Source organism: Micromys minutus (assembly GCF_963924665.1).
Source record: "Micromys minutus genome assembly, chromosome: 26".
In the NCBI taxonomy this organism is placed as follows: domain Eukaryota; kingdom Metazoa; phylum Chordata; class Mammalia; order Rodentia; family Muridae; genus Micromys; species Micromys minutus.
The window spans coordinates 8,872,428-8,894,040 of NC_137961.1; the positions used below are offsets into that span (position 1 = coordinate 8,872,428).

Consider the following 21,613-nt stretch of genomic DNA (forward strand, 5'->3'; position numbering starts at 1 on the left):
GAAGAACTGACCCCTATACTGGTAAAAGTTGGAATGCAATAAAATACGTAAGAGAAAAAAAAAACTGGATAACTGACTTATGGTAGTTATTTAAAATTCCTAGTGACAACTACATTAAAAGATGAAAACACCCAAAATAAAGTTTCTCAAATAGGTTGAGTTTTTAAATAGGTTATGAATTTTTTTAGCAGATTAAAATTAAGCAAATACTTTTTTCTCGTGGCTACTTCCATTCCAAGCTAATCATCAAAAGTTATCAAAATTTCTCTCCCAACGCATTTTCTCAGGATTGTATCTCTACATCCTTCTTTCAGCATAGAGGATCGTGCCAATGTAAGCCCAGATGTTACTACTTGGTTCTGGCTGTGCTGGTTTACACCTGTTATTTCAGGACTAGGGAATCAGAGGCACGAGGATTGAGACTTTCAAGGCAAGAGTGGCCAAGCTATAAGGGAGTCTTTACCTCACAAAAACAACAACAACAGAAACCAAAAACCAAATCAAAACAAAACAAACAAACAAACAAAAAAAAACCTTGAAGAAATATCAGCAATATCATGGGAACACATATCTATAGTATCTGCACTTGGGAAGCAAAGGCAGGTGACTCTGAGTTGTGGGCCAGCATGATTAGTTACTTTTCTGCTGCTGTGATACATCACCATGACCAAAAGCAACTTAGAAGAGTTTATTGGGCAAGTTCCAGGCTAGCAGGGTACTAAGATCCTATCTTAAAAAAAAAAAAAAAAAAAAAAGCACATATAAAACAACCGATAAAGCCAAAATTAAATTTTATTTCACATTGATAGAAACTGTGAAAAACATGACATTTTCCCACATTACAGCACACAAATTTAACGGAATATTTCTTACCCCAAATAAATCTTTACAGATAGAATAACTGAAGTAAATTTATGTTCTTCAAAGTAAAGCAAAATAGTAAATGATTGTTTGAAATTGTTTTAAATCCAGACATAAACATTCGGCCTCACTGTTAACATTCTATCCAGGACACACCAAATGATCTCCATCAGTTAGCACCTGTTTATAAAGATGCTTCTTCTTGGTCGGTTGGAAAACAACAGGGAAAGCAACCGTTCTGAAATAACCTTAATTTTTACAACATATTCAATTGTGTGGTAACAGTTATAAATATGGGTTTTATATATGTGAGTTCTAACCAGTCCTTATTACCCATGAATTAAATAATTTTCACCAGTATTTTGAATATGTAGATGATTTAAAATCATAATTATTATTTTAATGTTTGCACAGGAGACTGATTATCAAAAGCTCCTTTACTTAAGATGAAAATTTCTAATTAGTATGTTACCCAGATAAAAATAAAACAAAACTTTGATTGTTCATTTTGAACAGTATTTGGTTTTAAGCATAACATGTACAGAAAATGTAAACTTAAACTCTGCTATAAGATGTTTAAGAAATTATATTTTAAACTCAGTCACAAGTATTTCTTCTAAACATGCCAAGATATTATTTACCCTTTTAAGTTTTTTTTTTTTTACAGAAAAATAAAACCACAGAATTATTACCAGGGCTGAAGATTCTCATAACTCTATAGCCTAAAGGTGCAGTTATTTGAAATATGTAAGCTTAAGTAATGTTTGGTTTCTTTTCACATTACCTATATTGGAAATACTGTATGTCTGTGTTTAAGAATGTCAATATAATATATGTGGACAGATTTTTTTTTAATGACAGGCAATATTAGTTTTCTATGGAAAATCAAAAAAGAACCTATTTTTTTTTCTCTTGAGGAGAAAAATTACATACATGGGGGGGAAAAGCCTGGTCCCCAATAGAAGGGCCATCAATTGAAGAGAGCGGTTTTACTTTCTGACACTTAAAAGCATTGTCCCTGTTATTAGGGATAATGCAATACCATGGGATTTGTAGGTATTACAGTAACGTATGTATGAACACAAACCAAAATACACACACTGCATGGTGACTGAACACCTGTGGGGTAAAACTGTAGTCTAACTCAGAGAATTAAGAAGTCACTTACATCTTAGCAGCTTGTTTAGACCTGAACAAATTTTCAGAGAGTATAGTAATTTTTAAATGATTTAATAAATTCTGCTGTGTTATCTTTTTTTGTTAAATGAATGACAAAGAAGCGAGTTGATTCACTTACCTGCTGTAATACTAGTATATTCTGAACCATATAATACAAATATATGCATAGAAACTTAAAAGGATCATACATTTCCCATGAGGGCAACAGCATTTACTCTGTATCATTGATATGTATTTGCAAAACATTTTAACACTGCAAACATTAGAAGTTTTATGATCAGTCATGGGAAAAGGTTTATACTCTTATTACTGTGATGCTGGTGAGCTTCTACTCAAGGCCTCTTTGTGACATCAATCGATTGGAGGTAGGAGCTTATCAATGAAGTGCTTGACATCCATCATTTCCTGTTTGGAAAAAATGATTTAATAATTGGCTACATAAGTCAGAAATTACATTTTCAAGAATGCCACTAATAAACCCCATGCAGGTGAGAATGTTTTACTACTACAGTAAAAGGAAACGTAAGAAAGATGAGGCACCAATAGAAATTTGGTAGCATTTCTTAGGATTATTATTGTACATTAAAACAGAAGCTCCCATATGATCTAGTTCTGTGTAAAATCTGTTTTCTGGTTATGTAAATAAAACACTGGGGAGTGAGGAAGTTCAGAATGGTACTACCTGCACAGAGAACTTTCAGAAATGTCTACTCACTGACAACTGTCATTAGCAAAAAACATTGCTTTCTAATTTCCTCATTAAAATGACATGATATATAGCTAATCTTTTTTGCATGTGTGCCTTTCATGAAGAATTGCATACAGCTACACATTTGAAAGCAAGTATGTAAGGCAGACTTTGGGAAAGATGAAGGTAGCTTTCTTCTGAAAGCCTCCTAGGTCTTAATCCATTTTCCTCCTTTCCTAAATCTCTGGCCTTCACTGGCCAACAAGCTAGCCATGCGGTGAACTTCCACCCCTGTATCTGCATCCTTGAGAAGAGCCAGCACACTGAAACACTGTGAAACCATATCTAACAGTCTTGTGTAATATTCCAACCTCATCTACCACTCTGCCCACTCAGCCCCAAGTCCTCAAAAGCCAGCATAAGCACTCATTTATGTGCATGGGACTTGAGACGCTCAAGACCTCCAGTCATTCCTGAGCCTCCCCACTCTTCTGTACTAAACAGTGCCTTTCACAGTGGGGGTGGGAATGGAGGGCTCTGTAGCAGCCAAGGCACACTGGCCTTTTGGGGTACATCATAGTACTATTCACTTCCTTTGTGCCTAGAGCAAATGATCTAAGCTTACTTAGTGGTTGTGCAATAGTGTACTATACCCCAGACATTAGCTATCAATCAAATTTATTCTAGGCATTACAAGTACACTAAACCCACCCAGGTCTCTCATCAAAGCAACTGTATCTTCTACTTCATCATGAAGACAAAAAGCATTTAATGTGAGCGCACAAGAACTCTGCTCACCCTCTTGACATCTCTTGACATCTCCTAATAATACTTACCCAATCCTTTTCTATTTCAACCCAAAATGTTCTCCTCTGTTAAGGTAGCAGAATCCAGCTATGGTCCCAGATGACATATGATCTAGATATCCCCTGATCAAATATCTTTATCATTTCCTATTCAGATTTCTTTCTCCCATTCATTAAAAATAGAAAAAAATAGACTCCCAATTGTTCTCCCTATTTAAAATATTATCTTCTCTGAGACAGGGTCTTTGCCAAGGTGGTTCAGAATTACAACCAGTTTAAGCTTGTCTTAAAAGCAAGGTCTTTCTGTCCCAGCCTCCTAAATACTAGGATTGCAGAAATGTGTAACCCTATCTCAACAAAACTTTAACAAAAAAATCTATTTTAAAATCTTATTTTATTACTTACTCACTTTATATCCTGCTCACTGCCCCCTTTCCAGTCACATCCTTCCCCCTCAACAAAACTTTAAAAAAAAAAAAAAAGAAAAGGTCTATATATACTGTGTCTGTGTCTTCATTTCCTTTCATTAATTTCAACCCCACCTTCTCATTACAGTGAACTTTTCCTCATACCTACTTTATGGTGGCATATTTGTTAGTCAAGTAAGCTTCAATCCTTACCCCTTTGATACCTCCTGTCCTTTCCATAGAATTAACCTGAATATACACTGTAGTCTGCCTCATGTGGTTCAGAAACTATCCTGCCACCTAGAGAACATGTTCTTCCTCTGCATCACACACATTTCTACAGGAGTCCTTATTCCCTTATAATCCATCCTGAAATCTCTCTTCTGCCCCTTAAGGCTGGCCAGAATAACTTTGAACTTCTGACCTGCTTCCACCTTTCAAGTGTTGAGATCACATGCTGTGTGTACATCTGAGGTGGCTTGAATATGCTTGGCCCAGGGACTGACTGTCAAGAAGTGTGGCCTTATCAGAAGGAGCTTACCTTGTGGGTGTGCACTTTAAGAGCCTCATCCTAGCTGCCTGGAAGCTAGTCTTTTCTTTACCTTCAGAACAAGATGTAGAATTCTCAGCTCTGCCTGCACCATGTCTGCCTAGATGCTGTCATGGTACCACTATAGTTATAAATGTTGTCCTTATAAGGGTTGCCTTGGCCAGGGTGTCTGGTCACAGCAATAAAACCATAACAAACACATCACAGGAAATACAAAGTGCATAGAACCCTTTCCCTGTCAGGCCACTCTACCAAGTGAGCTACATCGCAGCCTGACACACAGCCAAACTGGACAGTTTGCTTTTCCTGCCAGCCACTTAGTCCCTTTACCTGTACACCTGGTATCTACAGCCCACCTACACAGTCCAGCTATCTCACTTCATGGTCTCAGTGCCTTCAAGGGTAAATTTATTTCATTCTTTTCAAGTTGTTTTTAGGATAGTCTAAAAAAAGAAAAAAAACCTCCACAACCTACAAATAACACACACCCCAATCTGTTCTGTCAGTGCTTGTTTGGTTATGTATTTTCTTTTATTAAACTTTAATCATTATAACTTAAATTTTACTAAGTAAGCAGGTATGTTTATAAATTGGGTTTGGGGGGGCTAGGTGTGGTGGGCCACACCTTTAATCCTAGCACTTTAGAGGTAGAAGCAGGTGGATCTAGGCTTTCTTCAAAGTGAGCTCAGAACAGCCAAGGCTATATTGAAAAATCTGTCTCAAAAAATTTAAAAAAAAAAGGCCACTGGATTATGTACACTGCTCAACTGTAAAAGGTAATCAGATTTTTAAATTTTAATTCAATAAGATATTTAAAAACTGTTAATTTGATTCAACCATGAGTTCATTATCTCCTTTAAATCACCAACATCCAAATGTTATTTACCTTGGAAATATAACAGAGAAAGCTGAGACCATGGCCGCGCTCACCGCTTCCGGACACTTACCTGCTGGCACGAGCTGTGCATCAGGCCTTCGTAGATTTTGAAGGTGACATTGGCTGGATTTACCAATGCCTTCAGTCTTTCAGCAGTAAGAGAACCAAACATTAGGGGAACTAAAGGGTCACAATCCCCATGGCATTGGAGCACAGAAATATCTCGGTTAGCACTATTGATAGGCCCCTGGAAAACAAACAAAAGCAATGTTGTAGATAAGTACATAAGGCACTGTGGCAGACTCTAAACACTACAGATATGTGAGCATGAGCTTCTCCCCATTACTCAGTCCTCTATCATTATATTCCCCAACATCTTTAATTTAAACTTCTATGGCATACACGATTACACTGCATGTACTGTAATATATATTTCTAATGAATCAGTTTCTTTAGGCCAAGTTCATTTTTATTCATCTTTTCTGTTCAATAACTATTAGCACACAGGTAAGGCTCTCCTGGATTTTATTTAATTAAGTTAAATAAGAGAGTTAACAATCTATTATGCACACTGAAAAGTTACTACATGGCGAAAGACTAAACTCTCAGTTAGAAATGAATGTGGGCTGGCACACATTACTACCCCTGCAATCCCAGCATTTGGGAGGCTGGGGCTAGAGGATCAGAGACTTAAGGTCGGCCTGGTCTATACACTGTCTCAAAAGCAAACGATGGCACCCTGAACATGGCAGTGACGTACCTGACTAACAGTGTTCAGGGATCTGGGGCTAATCCCCAGCCATGACAAAAAACAGTAAAATTCTCCTGTCAAATGACTGCATTAGATACTTAAAGTATAAATTAAAATGTGCATGTGAATATGCATCTTAGAATGTATCAAATAATTAAATATAAGACAGGATAATAAACTTATTCTATTCTCTGAGTCACAGAGAGGACATTCAGATCAAGTGTAGTAATACATCACAAAAATCTAAAGAAACATCTTAAAAATAAGATGCCTGATGTAAGCCATGAACTCTGGCAGAAAGGTACCACTGTAGTGCGGGATGTCTACCTGAGGGGAGGCCGTGTGTGGAGTGCAGACAAGGTATATGAGAACTCTACATTTCTCAATTTTCTATAATCCTAAAACTTCTGAAATTTTTTAAAAAGCTCTTTAATTAAAATAAGAAAGATGACTTGCTCCTAAACATCTGCTAGCTTCCAGCTCTGTGATCCTGTTTATGCACACCACCCAAGCTACCTGTGAAAACGAAGCCCGAAGTGGAAGCCAGCAACTGAGTGCAGTGACACCAGCCAGTTTCTGCTGTGTGGTGAGAGCGGTGTATAAAGACAAGGCACCTCCCTGCAACAGAAGTGGGGAGTTAACCAGAGCAGTTCTGCTAAGAGCATGTTAGAGAATTCTTATGAGCAAAGTTAAATCAAATCTGGTAAAGAATGAAAATATATATTCAGAATGTGTGAACCTCTATCTCCAAGAAAACATACCAATACAGATTTTCACATACAGATTAGCGAAACAATTGTCTGAATTTATAGTTTTCATATTCCTCTCTTCATGAAAAGTCTTAGATATAAACTCAAAATTAGATTGTAAATTATTTTTCCAAAACAGGAATTTAAAACAATACAGATGGTGTGTACCAGACACCTTAGGATTCACCCACACAATTCACAACACACCGTGTTGGAAACTATAATTCTGTCATCCATCTAAGATGCCACTACCCTGAGCAGGCCCAAAACTTCCTACACCACATGGAGAGACAGGAGACTCTCTGGTCCCACAGTGATGCTCCTTCTCTCAGACATCTGTGGAACTGGATTCAGTTACTTTGGAGTCGCCTCTATATGGCTAGAAATGCAACACATAAACTCCAGAATTGCACAAGCTTCTATGCCAGCGGTTGACAGAAAGACAAATAAGGTAAGCAGAGGAAAGAATGAAGAGAAGTCCTGATGGCTTTCCAAACAGTACTAGTTTTCTGATTTGTAGTTTTATTTTCCCTTTCCTTGATAACATGATGCCATTGACTTAGAACTGACTTCTTGCTGAAGGTTCTCAGAACTAGTTTCCTTAGGTGTATCGGGTATTCATGTGAAGGTCAGAGGTTCAAGTCAGGTATCTCCCACAATTGTTTTCCACCTTACTTTCTGAGGCATGGTCGCTAGTCTCTGAACCTGGAAGACTCAAGGCTTGGGAGCCAGGTAGCTCAGGGGAGCTTCTGTCACTTTCCTAGCACTAGGGCTATGGAGGTTTGCCATCACACACAGATTTCTACACAGGTTCTAAGGATATAAACTCGGGAGCTTGTGGTTGTACAGAAAGCACTTTACTGCCTGAGCCATCTCCCTAGCCCTAGGAATTAGTTCCTGTAAGCTGTAATCAATATCAAATAACATAATTATGTGGACATCATCCTTTAAATAAAGCATTAATTTTTGGCCTTATCATGTGTGGGATGTACATCATATAGCTAGACAAAGACCATATATCAATAACACCTTTTTATTAATTATTTTTAAAACAATTTATTTTCATGTTTTGTGCATTGGCATCTTGCCTATATGTATGTCTGTGAGAGGGTGTCAGAATCCTTGGAACTGGAGTTTAGACAGTTGTGAACTGTATGTAGGTGCTGGGAATTGAACCTGGGTTCTCTGGAAGAGCAAGTGCTTGAGTGCGGGCTGTCTCTTCAGCCCCCAACAATAACACCTTAACACAGTAACCTTACTGGATATTATTATTCTATTGAGTTTTATTGTCACAACTGATTCCAGTATTTTGACATTTCTCATAGTAATTCAAATCTAACTTCAAGGTGTGGATACAGAGTTTGTTCAGCTTGGGCCTAGGGCAAGCACTAGCCCCAGTCAAACCAGGAAGAATGTGAGGTCAGCATAAAGAAGCTGGAGAAGGGATCAAGCTGGAGGAAGAAAGCAAACTTTTAGATCCCAGCTCTGCCTTAGAGAGCTGGACACTTACACTTGTTCTCTTACAGTCCTCTCTCACCAACAGAGTAAAAGACAGTACACTGTAGCCAGGGCTACACAGTGAAACTCAGTCTCAACACCAAAAACACAAAACACCACAAAGTGCATTCTAGGTTCCAATCAATTACTTAATGAATCAATTTTGAAAGCAACCTAAGAGATAAAGACAACTGTGATAAGAAGCTAGGAAAGGCAATAATAAATGAGTGAAGAAATAAAAGTGTGGGGCAGAAATTGTTTCCAGTCCAATCCAACTTAACTCAGGTAATGCGCTTAATTCCTGTTAGCTAAGATTCTCTAACAGTTCCAAATAAGGACTCTTCTAAAGAAACGGACTGAAGTTACATACCTGCCGATAAATATGCTCATGGTATGGACATGCCAATCTGACTCACCTGAGAAAATCCTCCCAAAATAATCCTGTGAGAAGGAATGCCATTCTTCACTTCTTGATCTATCAAGGCTTTTACTAAAAGCAAGAAAAGCATCATACATATGTTCTAAGTATACTGAGATAACGAAATTGAAAATAAGTAACAGAAGCAAAGGATATTCAGGACAGAAAGGAATGAAAACCTTGAAGCATTTTATTTTAAAATACAAAACAACATGCAGTTTCATGATTTGACTCCTCTGGTTCTACAGGAGCTGCATAGCCTAATACCTTAATAATAACTTCTTGTTATATACTTTTTCTCACAGAGATATATGTCCTGTTATTTATGATTAATTCTCATATACATCTATATTTCTCTCTTCAGTAAACTAAATGGAAATTAGATAAAACTTGTCATTTTAAAATAGTATATGTTTAAAGTTTATGTAATTTATAACTTTATAGCGTCTAAAACCATTGGTCATGTTTCTAAAAACCACATTACTTTTTCCTATAAGTCAAACGGCAACCTGAGACTGTTCTTTATTCAGTAGCATATTCTCTCTATCCTTGTCTTCCTAGCTGGGTCTTTGGCCTTCATTCTCTTCAATATTTGAGAGGAAAAAAAATAACCAATTCTGTTATAAGAGACTCACTTAAGCAGGGCTTACCTAGCCAGGACAGTTCTTTATTCTTCCACAGGTTTCAACACACTTACTTTAACATAAAACCTTAGCTCTTGGAGTCTAGCTTTAATACTCATTCTGGTAATCTAAAACATCAGTGGGTCCTGGTTTCATATCCCAAAAAGCTAATGTGTTTTTGATGTATGTTCTTTACTTCATATTTTGAAGATTTTTAAAAAAAAAAAAAGAATAAAAGGATTTCTCAGGGTTTTAATTTTTTTTTTTTAATCTATTTTGGAAAACTTCAAATAAATATAAAAGTAGAAAGCTCATGTGGTTGCCAACTCTCAGCTGGGTTGTTTTCTAGTGTGGCCCACAAACAGAAGTCAACATATAGTCTAAGTCATTTCAGGTCATTGCAGTGTATGAAGAACCAAGGATGCTCTAAGCCCACAGGCATCTAAATATAAGAAAAGGCTGCTGCTGTGCAGTTCTTAAAAACTAAATCTCTCACCCACAAAGCAAGGCTTATAAAGGAGGACAGAGTACTAACTGCACAGGAGTGTTAAATGAGCCACGTTATAGGAAATGACTGGCTGGTGAGAAGCTACGCGAATAACCCGTGTATCACTACCTCACTGATATTAGCCATCAATGTCACTTTAACTGTTATTCTATATTATTACATTCTTATGTCAGCATTAACTTCATGTCTCTTTAGTGACTACATTCAACCATTACACAGACCGCTGCTTTCTCCACTGCCTGTGCAATCTAGGTTGGCTATCTTACAACAATCCTCTTGCCTCAGTGCCCCACAAGTTGGGATTATAGATGAGCACCAACATCCTCAGCTTTGCTTATGTCAATCAAAACAAAGTCTCTACACAAAAGAGCTCAAGTCAGGATGTGTATGTAGACCTAGCGGCGGCACACCTCTAATCCCTACACTCAGGAGGGCAGGGGCAGGTGGGCTTCTGAGTTCCTAGGGTTGTACAGAAAATCCAGAGGGGCGGGGGAGAGAATGTAGATATGGTGGCAAAGCGGGGAGTACTCAGAATGGACAGGGCTGGGGGATATGCCTTAGTGTTGGTGAGATCCTAGGTTAGTCCCAGCATGGCAAAGGAAAGAGAGGAAAGGCAGAGAGTAAAGGAAAGTTACAGAGAAATAGCTTCTGAACCACATGACTAGGTCACAATCAAACAGCTAATCAAAATTTAATCTCCAAGTCTAAATTTTTTGCCGTTATAAGTGCTTTTGGTACTCACCAGTTTCTGCTGCCTGTTTAATTCCAGATTCATCCTCCTGGGAATCTGGTGAAAGTCCAATAATATCAAACCTAGAATATAGGCAACAGTGTGAAATTCCCAAATAATCAATAGAAATATTATTTTAGAAAACGGGAGGAAAGGTTAAGGAGATTCTGAAAGCCAAAGCTGGCCATAGGTTTAATGACATCAAGGTCGTTTCCAGAGACATGACAAACAGTGAACTCTGGAGAAACGAGGCTCAGTTTAAAATGTGCTGAAATATGTGAAGCTGACATTCTGTGTGTTCCTTTTGTTCCAAGTGACAGGTTCTAATGTTAAACAGTCAGTGCACACACTTGCCACATCATAACAACCTAGAAAGTACTTAATCCAATCTTACACTCAAGTAAGGACTAAAACGTCTGCAGTAAATTTTAGTCATTTCCTTCTCCTGTAGGTCACTGCAACAGCACCTTATGTGGCTGACATCATTCTCAAATGTACTATCAACAGCTACTTATAATAACCTCTTTCCATATGCTCCAGAACTTTTCTCTCTAGCACCCCTCAGGTCAGAAGTCGGGGAAGCCATCCTTTGGCCTTGGTGCTTCTCTGCTGACAAGATAGTCTCCAGCCAATGGAGATCGTGCCAGATGGAGATGCTGAAAGAACCGGACCTCAAGGGGAATAGGGATTCCTAAGGCTGTCAAGGAATTAGACAGACCAGCCAAGCAGAAGTCCAGACTTTGTAGAAGAGGAATGGACAAGAAGACGGGGCTGCAGGTCCTGGGGAAGTCTCAGAACTCACAAACCAGCCCAACACCTATGCTTACTTGTCGGAACCGAATTAAATGACTTCAGAGTTGGAACAGTTCCACTTGACAGCACTAAAGAAATGACTGCATAATTAAATCTGAGAGGAGGAAAAATATTCCTGGAGGAGAAGCAAAGGAAAAAACAATCCAGTCAAGGTTGTAAATGTACCCAAAGGACAAAACAGTAGGAGCTAGACTGAAAATCAAACTGTCAAGATCAGAACATTACTGTTGGACAAATCCAGGGCCTTGGCATTGGAAAGAGATCCAGAAGTAGCTCAGAGGGACCCTCACTAATGCTGGCTGTGGAGGGCATGAGAGAGTGACAAGAGCAATGACCTTAACCAGCCAGGAAGACAAGGAGTTGGCAAAATGAAGAGGCTGTGTCAACGTGTGTATCTCATGAGCTGAATGTTTGATAAATAAACCCAACAACCACCAAACAGCAGGATAGATTTCTCTTCATTACTCCAAGAGGCTTTTCTACCATCTTCTTAAGTTAACTCACAATTATAAACTGTGAATACTGGAATAAAGGTTGAACTTAAATGTTCTCTTATAGGCTAAGAATGTCTGAGTAAAAGAATGCACATAAAAGCCCTCCTGCAAAGGCTACGACGTCAGTAATGAGTAAGTGAACTCCTACTTACCAAGAAGGCATCGCCATATTCATATTTAATGTGACTGGCATAACAGGCCTATGTGGGAAAGAAACAAACAGCACGTCAGGCTAACAGCCAAGTTTCCTACCATGACATCACTCGGGATGCACTTCATACTTCCACCTTCGCAGCGCTTCCCTTTGTCCCCCAACTGCTTTCTGAAAACACAGCAGCTGTTGCTAAGGACTAAACTTGGCTCCGAACAAGTACTTTTTGTCTCAACAGCCTTACTTACCTGTAATGTGTAGGAACTGAGACTCTGGTAAGAGTGTTCTATTGACTAGCTGCTGTAACACTGATTCCCATATGCCGGGGTTACATTTTGCTTCTCCTTAGTTATATGCCTACTTGATTAAGAGACCCATAAATTGACATAAGCTCCATCCAAGTGTCCATTATGTTCAATTCAAGTCTGGAATGAAAAACTGGCTGAGTAATCAAAAAAAGCCCGGTACAAGAGGAAAGGGACTTGAATATACTCTTAATTACCAATGCTACTCTCCTCCTGACTCATAACAAAACCAAGTCAACATTCTGTGAAAAAACGTAAACTTCCCCAGATTAGAAAACAGTCTTAGAGGAACTCAATTTAGGGCAAATACAGTCCAGAATGTTGTCTCTCGTTTGGGCTGGCCACACTAGCCAAAGCATTCAGCTGCAGCCCGGAGGTTAGTCAGACCCCCTCAGGCTTTACCCCTCGGCACTCTCTCCTCTTGTCCCGTCTTTCTGAGGAGTAAGCACTAGCCCACTGGCACCGCTCCAGGGCTTCCAGCGTCCTCCATGCTTGCACTTAGAAACCTTTCACCTCAAATTAGCTGAGCCCACAGATTTTCTGAGTTTGCTCAAAATTTGCTAGCTTCTTATTGAACCAGAAAACATTTTCAGAACCAGGTACTAAAACCCTATCTACAACAGCATATCACACTGCCTCTAATTAATAAAAGCTGAGTGATTTTAATTTAGTAAAGATTTCTCACTAATCTAGCAAGTAAGCCCTGCTTATAGATAACCCTGGACACCCTTGGAACCTCACAGGCACTTACATATCTAAAAAAATTGTTCTGCCTTAAGTTCATTTGACCTCTAGACGAATATCTTAAATTTCAAAAAAAGCAAACCCCCCTCCCCACTGCCAGTTAACCAAGAGAATATTTTAGCTTTAAGAAATGCTACTAGTCTTCTTTTATATCTTTCTGGAAAAGCAAAGCTATCACTATTTTGTTATAGATTCTGAAGGGGAAAAAAATCCCAAATAACAGAAATACTCACGCATGTGGACAGATATATTTGATGTGGGAACTTTTGATACCTGCAAAGGCTTCTGCCCATCCGTGCCTGGTAGAAAATTATTAAGAGTATGTTATTAACAACTGTTTTATATTCTAGTAAGCTGGTATAGAACAGTACTTAAAACGTCTATGAGAACAGATGTTAGCTCAGTCTAGTACCCTGAGCATAAGGAGAGTGTGCTGCTGAGCACACTGCAGACCTGGAAGCAAGGGCCAGTCTCTAATGTTTAAACAGAGGAAGACTCTCTCCTGACTTCTGTCAACCGACACTGCTGTTAGATAATATAATTTGATATATAAAAGACCTTTTAAAAAGACCAGGAAAATGTTACAGCTGGTAAACTTTTAGCAATGTAACAATACAAAACTAACACTAAAATCTATAGCCTGCCTATATATAAATGACAAACTGAGAAGCAAACAAACCTTTCCCAACAGCCTCAGATTACATACATGCATACATAAATAGATACATTGTGCACACATATATACACATATTCTAAACATATTCTTAAAAGAAAAGTATATATTCAAAATGGTTGTTCTAAGACAGGTAGAGATATAGATGTCTTAGAACCAAACAAATTAAAGACCTATATAATTAAAAAACTTTAAGATACAAAGAAATGGAAGATAGAATGACCCCCAAGCTCACAAGTCGGTAGGACTAATACCATGAAATGGATATTGTACCAAAAAACAACCTCCAAATTAAATGTGATTCCCATTAAAATCCCAACACAATTCTTCACAGAAGTTGAATATGAGTATCTCAAAACTCATATGGAACTAAAAATGACCTGTGATAGATAAAACGATCTCGTAGATGAAAACGCTGCAGGGAGTGTCCCCTTCCCCAACGTCTAAAGAGCTGTAGCAGTAACTGATAACAGCCTGCACTCCTTCAGCAACCTGATCCTGGACGGGCCAACAATACACACTAGAGAAAAGACAGCATCTCCAACAAATGCTGCTGATCACATTGGACAGCTAAATACAGAAGAATGAAACTCAAGCCTCATGGGCTTAACTGCAGGTGGATCAAGGATATCAACCTAAGACTTGGTATCTTGAATTAATGAAAAAGTATGGAACTCATTAACATGGGAAAGGACTTTCAGACTAACAATAGTCTGAAATAATAAATGAGACCTCATGAAAATAAAAAGTTTCTGTACAACAAAGGACACTATAATTTAAGCAAAGAGGCATCCTACAGAATAGGAAAAAACATTTTTACCAATCATACATCTGAAAGAGGGTACTTCTGGTAACTAGACTATAAAAAAAGTAAAAACAAAACTCCAAAATACTGGGACATCAAGGGAAAACCTCATTTAAAATGGGATATAAAACTATTTATCAAAAGATAAAATACTAATGACTGAGAATCATGTAAACGTTTGACATTCTTAGCCATCAGGAAGACAGAATTAGTTTTAGATTTCATCTTAGCCCAACTCAGAATATCCAAGATTAATTAAAAAAAGCAAAGGACAGAACATGTTGGTGAGGATGTGGGGGAAGGAAACACATCATGAGTTCCGGGAGTGCCTCAAGATGCTGAATCTATGTCAAAGCCCAGCTTCACCACTCTAGGGCACACACCCAAAGGACTCTCCATCTTTCTACAAAGGCACTTGCTCATCCATATTCACAGCAGCTCTATGCCCAATAGCCAGAAACGGGAAGCAGCCTGATGTCCATCAACAAATGAATTTAAAGGAAAATGTGGTACATCTGTACTTGATATATTACACAATTCAACTGATAAAAATCATATCATAGACTTCCTTCGGACGCAAGTTATTAGCGGACAACGTCTCGGCCTCACCAGGAAACTACTAAAGTTCCTCTGGGATCAAATAGAATTTTGTAAGAACAGAATGGATGGAGAAGAGAAAACCTATGGTGGCTGTGAAGGCCCTGATGCCATGTATGTGAAATGAATATCTTCTGATGGTCATGAATTTACTGTAGAAAGAGGACATGCATTAACATCAGGAACAATAAAGGCCATGTTGAGTGGTCCAGGTCAGTTTGCAGAGAATGAAACCAATGAGGTCAATTTTAGAGAGATCCCTTCACATGTGCTATCAAAAGTGTGCATGTATTTTACCTACAAGGTCCGCTATACTAACAGCTCCACTGAAATTCCAGAATTCCCAATTGCACCTGAAATTGCACTGGAACTGCTGATGGCCGCGAACTTCCTAGATTGTTAAATAAAATAAATTATAATAAACTGTTAATTTTTTTCAGTATTTAATACCTGTAGTTCACTTAGTAATTTTTTCACATATAGCATGTTGCCTGTATGAAATTGAACTCTAAAGCTAATTGCTGAGCAGATTTCTTCTGTCATTTGCATAGCAGAGTTGAGATTTGTTTGCTATATCAACAAATTAAGGAAGTTTCATAAGCCAAAAAATAAACAGATAATGCCAGTTTTAAAAAAAATCACATCATAGAACTCTCAGGGAAATGGACAGAGCTGGAAACAATCAATCTGCATGAGGCAACTGAGACCAAGAAAGACAATTATCACCATTTTCTTTTATATGGGGATGTTTGCTTTTATGATTCAGAGTTGCGTACGTCATTTAGAATACCAGGAGAGGGGGGGGGGGGTGCAGGGTGGGGAAATGGGCCTTCCAAGGAAGGGGATATAAAATAGTTATGAAGAGGTAAAGGAAATTAGAACAGGAAGATTTAGTGGGGCAGGGCTGGTAAGGCAGGGTAGAGGAACTATGTAGAGAGACAACTAACACTATCAGCCTTTGAAAGCCATATGAAGATGTATATATATATATAAGGAATTTAAACTGACTCACCCATATAGTGGAGGGGGGGACATCCCAACTAGTCTTTATATGCTATCACCAAAGAAAACCTCCCGTAACAGAAATGGGTTACATCTTTTTGACTTGAGTTGTTGGCCAAAGGGGTCCCATAGGCTGCCCCACCCCTATTCCCAAACATTAAAGGTCATTGGCAATGCTACTGGATTGGCCCTACAACCTGATGGTAAGACCCTATTGTCGAAGACACAACATACTTATGTCATCAAACATGGAGAAATGGAACTGGTGCCTAGTGGCTAACAGACATAGTGATAGAAGGCCCTATACCCACTACTGGAGGAAAAAAAGTAATCATCAATCTCACCCAGCTATGAACTCCACTCCCAATAACAGCAACCTGCCTACTCACTGGTGTAATAATGTCATGAACGTTAGGGGAGTAACCAACCACTTTTACTCCAAAAGATGGAACCTATAACTGATACTGTTAATGAGGCCTTGGGTAAAAACCTATTAGTCTAGTAGACGAATCTCAATAAAACAACTCCTAATGACATATTTTGTCACTTTGTTTGCTTTGTTACTGTTCTTTGCTATGAAGAGATACCATGAACAAGGTAACACATAAAAATTTGGGGTTTGGCTTGTATTTTCAGAGACAAGTGGGGAGTGTGGCCACAGGCAGGGCACTGAGAGCTGAGAGACACTTGGTAGCTGAGTTTCTAGCTGATCTACAAGCAGGAAGCACAGAGACTGGAACTAGACATGGCTTTTAAAACCTCAGAGTCCACCCTCAGTACATACTTCCTAATTCTTAAACAGCTGACACCAAAGCATTCAAATACATGAGCCTATGGGGTGGGGGTGGGGAGCAATGTCATTCAAACCAGGACATTCCACTCTCTGGACCCATAGGCTTGAAAACGTAACACAATGCAAAATGCATTCAGTCCATCTACACGTCTCCATAATCCTTTAGTTTCTACAGTGTTTAAAAATCCAAAGTCCCAATTCCAATTCCTTCTGAAACTCAAGATACTTTCTAAATTCTAACACTGTAACATAAAAAAGCAAATTGTATACTTCTTAGTTGGGGATTCAAGGTTCCTGAGAGTTAAAGTCCTTGACCATTATAGCAGGGGACATGGCACCAGGGCAGAAGCTCAGAGCTTATATCTAATCCACATGTACATGGCAGACAGACAGACATCTATACACAGGGATGAGGGAAGAGAGGCAGACAGACAGAAAAGACCTACCACGGGTGTTTGCAACATCAAAGCCTCCTAATCTTCCCTGAACAGTCCACCAGCTGGAACAAGCATTCAAATATAAGAGTCTGAGGGTCATTCTCATTCAGACCTCACACTGCTATTCAGCGCACTGCGCAATCACCATCAGAAAACCACCTTGCTCTAGAAGGTAATTAACATAAATAGCCAGGACTTGACACTGAAAAATGAAATACTGTCGAGTGCTTAGGTGGAGTGGAATATAGCTTTTATCAAACCCCTCCCCTCAAAGCTCAGGGATTTATGCAGAAGAGATGGGAAAGACGGTAAGAGCCAGAGGTAATGAATGACTTCAAGGAAACAGCATTTCAAGACACAACAGGACAGATGCACATAGAACTCAGAGACTGATAGTTCAAGTCAGACACAATTGTAGCACAGAAGAGAGAAAGCACCATTCCTAGTCAAGAAGCTCTTCTCAGTTGACAGCTGCTGAGAGAGAAAAGTCAGTTCTCTTTAACCAGTGACGCTGGGTGTGAACCACACACAGCAGATCCCGTGTTCAGGAATAGTTAGTCAACACAAATCGGGCCTTGTATTTCTTTGTTCTTACTTTTTAAGAGAAAGAGCATGAAGTTGGGTGGGTAGGGAAGGGGATATCTGCAGGAGTTGGGGGAAAGGGAAAAGATGATAAAAATAAACTGTATGAAGGTTTCAAAGAATAAACATTTTAAACATAAACAGATTTTTAAAATAGAAGACAAAATCCTCCCCTGCCCCTGCAAACTTCACAATTCTTCCACCCAGAAATAAACAACAAACCCATTCTGTGTGTTAATCTCACTAGGTTTCTGAGGCTGGTCTCATTCTTACTGTAATTGTCCTCTTTGGCCTCTCAAATACTGGAACTACAGGCAGCCACCCGCCAATTAAATGTTTTCCTTTCTAAGTACTGCCTTGGTCTTGGTGTTTCTTTCTCTTTTTTAGATTTATTTATTTATGTATATGAGTACACTGTAGCTGTCAGACACACCAGGAGAGGGCATCTGATTCCATTACAGATGGCTGTGAGCCACGATCTAGTTGCTGGGAATTGAACTCAAGACCTCTGGAAGAGCAGTCAGTATTCTTAACCTCTGAGTCATCTCTCCAGCCCGGTCTTGGTGTTTCTTCACAGCAATGAAATCCTTAGAAGACAGTACTCATTTATAATATATGTATTACACTCATAACAAACAAAAATGGCCACCCAATTTACAAATGGGCAAAGAACAGTCTACACAGAAAACATCCAAATTGTCACTAAATATAAGAACAGATACTCATCATTAGTCATTAAGGAAATACAAGTCAAAATCAACCTCAGAGCTAGTAAGAGTACACATGGTTATTCCAGGAGACTGACAGGAGGAGATGGAGTTCAAGGGTAGCCTGTACTGCACAGTCAGACCCTGTCTCAAAGCCCACACACATGCAAACACAGTGAGATTCCACTTTATATCCATTAGGATGGTTATAAAACTGTGGATGCTATTTGTTTGCTAAGATTTGGTCTCACTTTGTAACTGGATAGCTCAGTAAGCTCTAAGTAGCTCAAGCTGGCCTTAAACTCATGGCCACTCTCCTGCCTCAGCGTTTTGAGTACTGGGTTTACATAGGCATGTGTCTCAATGTACACAGTTAGAAACATCTAGTGTTGACATATAAATGCCTGCACTTCTAGATCACCAAACCAAACCAGAAATCGGCAAGTGATCAAGGCAGTCCTTGCCTCCTAGCGTTACCCTGAGAGGCCCTTTAAGCCATGTGACCAAGCATGATTTAAAATACATAATGTAGGGCTGGAGAGAGGGTACTTGTTTGCTTTTACAGAAGTCTGGGTTTTGTTCCCAGCACTGGCATGGAACTGTTTTTAACTTCAGTTCCAATGAATTGGACACCCTCTTCTGTTCTTCACAGGCACATATGTGCTGATAAAACACTCATACACATAAAACAAATCTAAACCAATATAAAATTCGAAACCTTCTGGGCACTCTCAAGCACTCAGCTAAGTCAGAGCTTAGGAAGAAGTTACAGCCAACCTGGCCTACAGGGTGTTTCAAAAGAAAAACCAAAAACCACTGTAATTAAATACATAAAACTTAAACTACACACACGCATGCACACACGCAAGCGTGAGACCCCTGTAAAATGCAACAGTCCAGCCACATTAAAAATGGTTCTTTCCTTGCTCATTGCCAACGCTGTTTCCGTTTCTCTTTCAACTCATTAATGTATTCTCTGTTTTGGGATTTGTGCTAATGACCTCAGGGATAACTAAATAAGCCATAAAACCACGATAAGATTTCAGTTAATTAGAGCTCTGGGAACGGACAGTCAGAAAAAACCACATTTATAAAACAATTGTCCACTGGTTATTAAGAGTCCAAGTGGAACTCAGGTTAATTATCTCCCTCAAAGCATTACAGCCTGGCTGGGCACATATACATGTGATGGACCCCAGCCACTGAATAGCTAGGGCAAGAGGACTGTGGAGCTTCAGGTCAGCTGGGCTACCAGTGAATTAAAAGTCATTTTAGAAGGGATAGCAAGACAGTCTCATAAGGGAAAAAATCACATGATAAAGCTCGATTTCCTGACTGACTAGAACACTAGCAGCCCCACTGCCCTGTCATCTCGTTTTCTTGAGAAGTAGTGACTTAAACGTATGGCAACTAGGAAAACAAGATTCAGACCAAAACATTTGTTATTTTTACAATGCTTTTTAATATACAGAATTTTTTTTTTTACATATCATTAGTCTATGCTGCAGACTTTTCTTATGACCGTCTATGGCTTGTGCATTTATTCCTACTTGATGATAAATTTTATAAACTGGAGTCCTGGGGCAGGAATACGGCATGCTTGGCAGAATGCTCTGCAACCTGCATGAAGCCCTGTGAACTCCAGCGCTGCACACACCAGGCCGGATGCAGACAGAGAGGAAGGGAGGGGACAGAATAGCAAGTACCCCTGAGAAGGAAGAGAAACCAGAACCATCTCACTACTCAGTGCAAGCCTGGGTATATGGAGACAGTTCTGGTAGTAAAATGCTTGCCTTCCAAGCGTGAGGCCCAAGTTAAATCCCCAGAATACACATTTTAAAATAAATATATAAATAAATCAGCTGAGTATCCCATCACTCTCAAGGTAAGAATGGGTAGGATCGCTGACTAGCCGATTTACCCTACTTGGTAAGCTCCAGGCAGTCCACTGAGAAACCCTGTTTCAAAAAAACAGTTTCATGGGTTCCAAGAATGATGCAAGAGACTGTACTCTGGTCTCCACACACACATGTGCAATCCCCTTTAACCCCAAAAAGAAATGTAAAATGGCACAATCCCTGTGAACAAACCTTGGGAGTTCTTCAAAGAATACTGACCCATCACCTCTACCCCAGCAAACAACAGAGAGAACTAAATACCTATCCATGCAAAAGCCTGTACATCAATGTTCAGGTAGCATCATTCATAGAGGCCCAAAGGTAGAAATAACGCAAATGTTCATTAGTTCTAGAACTACATAGCCATGCAATGGATTATTTGGTAAAATAAAAGGTTGCGAGGACCGTTGAGGGCATAGCACACTCGGTCTGCAGTGTGAAGTAGATGTGAATCCCGGCACCCATGTACCGAACACAGAATGAACGGCTGCACATCTATAGTCCCAACCTTGGGAGGAGAGACAGATCCCAAGAGCCTGCGTTCTGCCTAGACAAAACAAAGAGCTTCTAGTACAGAGAGAACCTTTCCGGTGTCACTCAGGCAGAGGGCAGCAGAGGATGACACAGGGTCCTGTTCCGAATCTCACACTTGGGCATATGCCCCCCAAGGAGAATGCAGCATTTGTCTACGCTACCACACAAATGATCCTGAAAAACATGCCAAATGAAAGAAGCCCAATGCCACAGACAATACAAGTGGGGTCCGTTTATATGAAACATTCTGATTAATCAAAACCATAGAAAATGAAAACGCAAGAATGCTTGAAAGAGGACGAAGGAGACTGTCTTTTGTAGGATGTTAGAAATACTCTGCAGTTAAGGAGATGATGATTGTTGCAACTCGCTTGGCAAACTAAAAATATCACCCAATCAGATATTTTAAAGATATGAATTTTATGGTATGTGGA

General features: G+C 39.2%; 1 protein-coding gene and 1 pseudogene across 3 annotated transcripts in view; one reads left to right on the forward strand and one right to left on the reverse strand.

Annotated features, from left to right (window-relative positions):
• Positions 1 to 21,613, reverse strand: part of LOC308437522 (transcription elongation factor A protein 1) — a 67,930-nt gene that overhangs the window by 39,476 nt on the left and 6,841 nt on the right. Inside the window, exons 3-9 of one of the 2 annotated variants that reach the window (XM_080938604.1) lie at positions 13,385 to 13,450; positions 12,104 to 12,151; positions 10,657 to 10,727; positions 8,782 to 8,855; positions 6,636 to 6,737; positions 5,439 to 5,615; positions 781 to 2,445 (exon numbers count right to left, since the gene is read on the reverse strand). In XM_080938604.1, the coding sequence (XP_080794730.1) occupies positions 2,392 to 2,445; positions 5,439 to 5,615; positions 6,636 to 6,737; positions 8,782 to 8,855; positions 10,657 to 10,727; positions 12,104 to 12,151; positions 13,385 to 13,450 (592 nt within the window). In that variant the 3' untranslated portion in view covers positions 781 to 2,391. Of the gene's footprint in view, positions 1 to 780; positions 2,446 to 5,438; positions 5,616 to 6,635; positions 6,738 to 8,781; positions 8,856 to 10,656; positions 10,728 to 12,103; positions 12,152 to 13,384; positions 13,451 to 21,613 lie in introns of those variants that run through there. The other variant, XM_080938605.1, reaches the window with a different exon arrangement.
• Positions 15,288 to 15,668, forward strand: LOC308437520 (elongin-C-like; annotated as a pseudogene). The gene has a single exon. The product of its transcript is annotated as an elongin-C-like (transcript).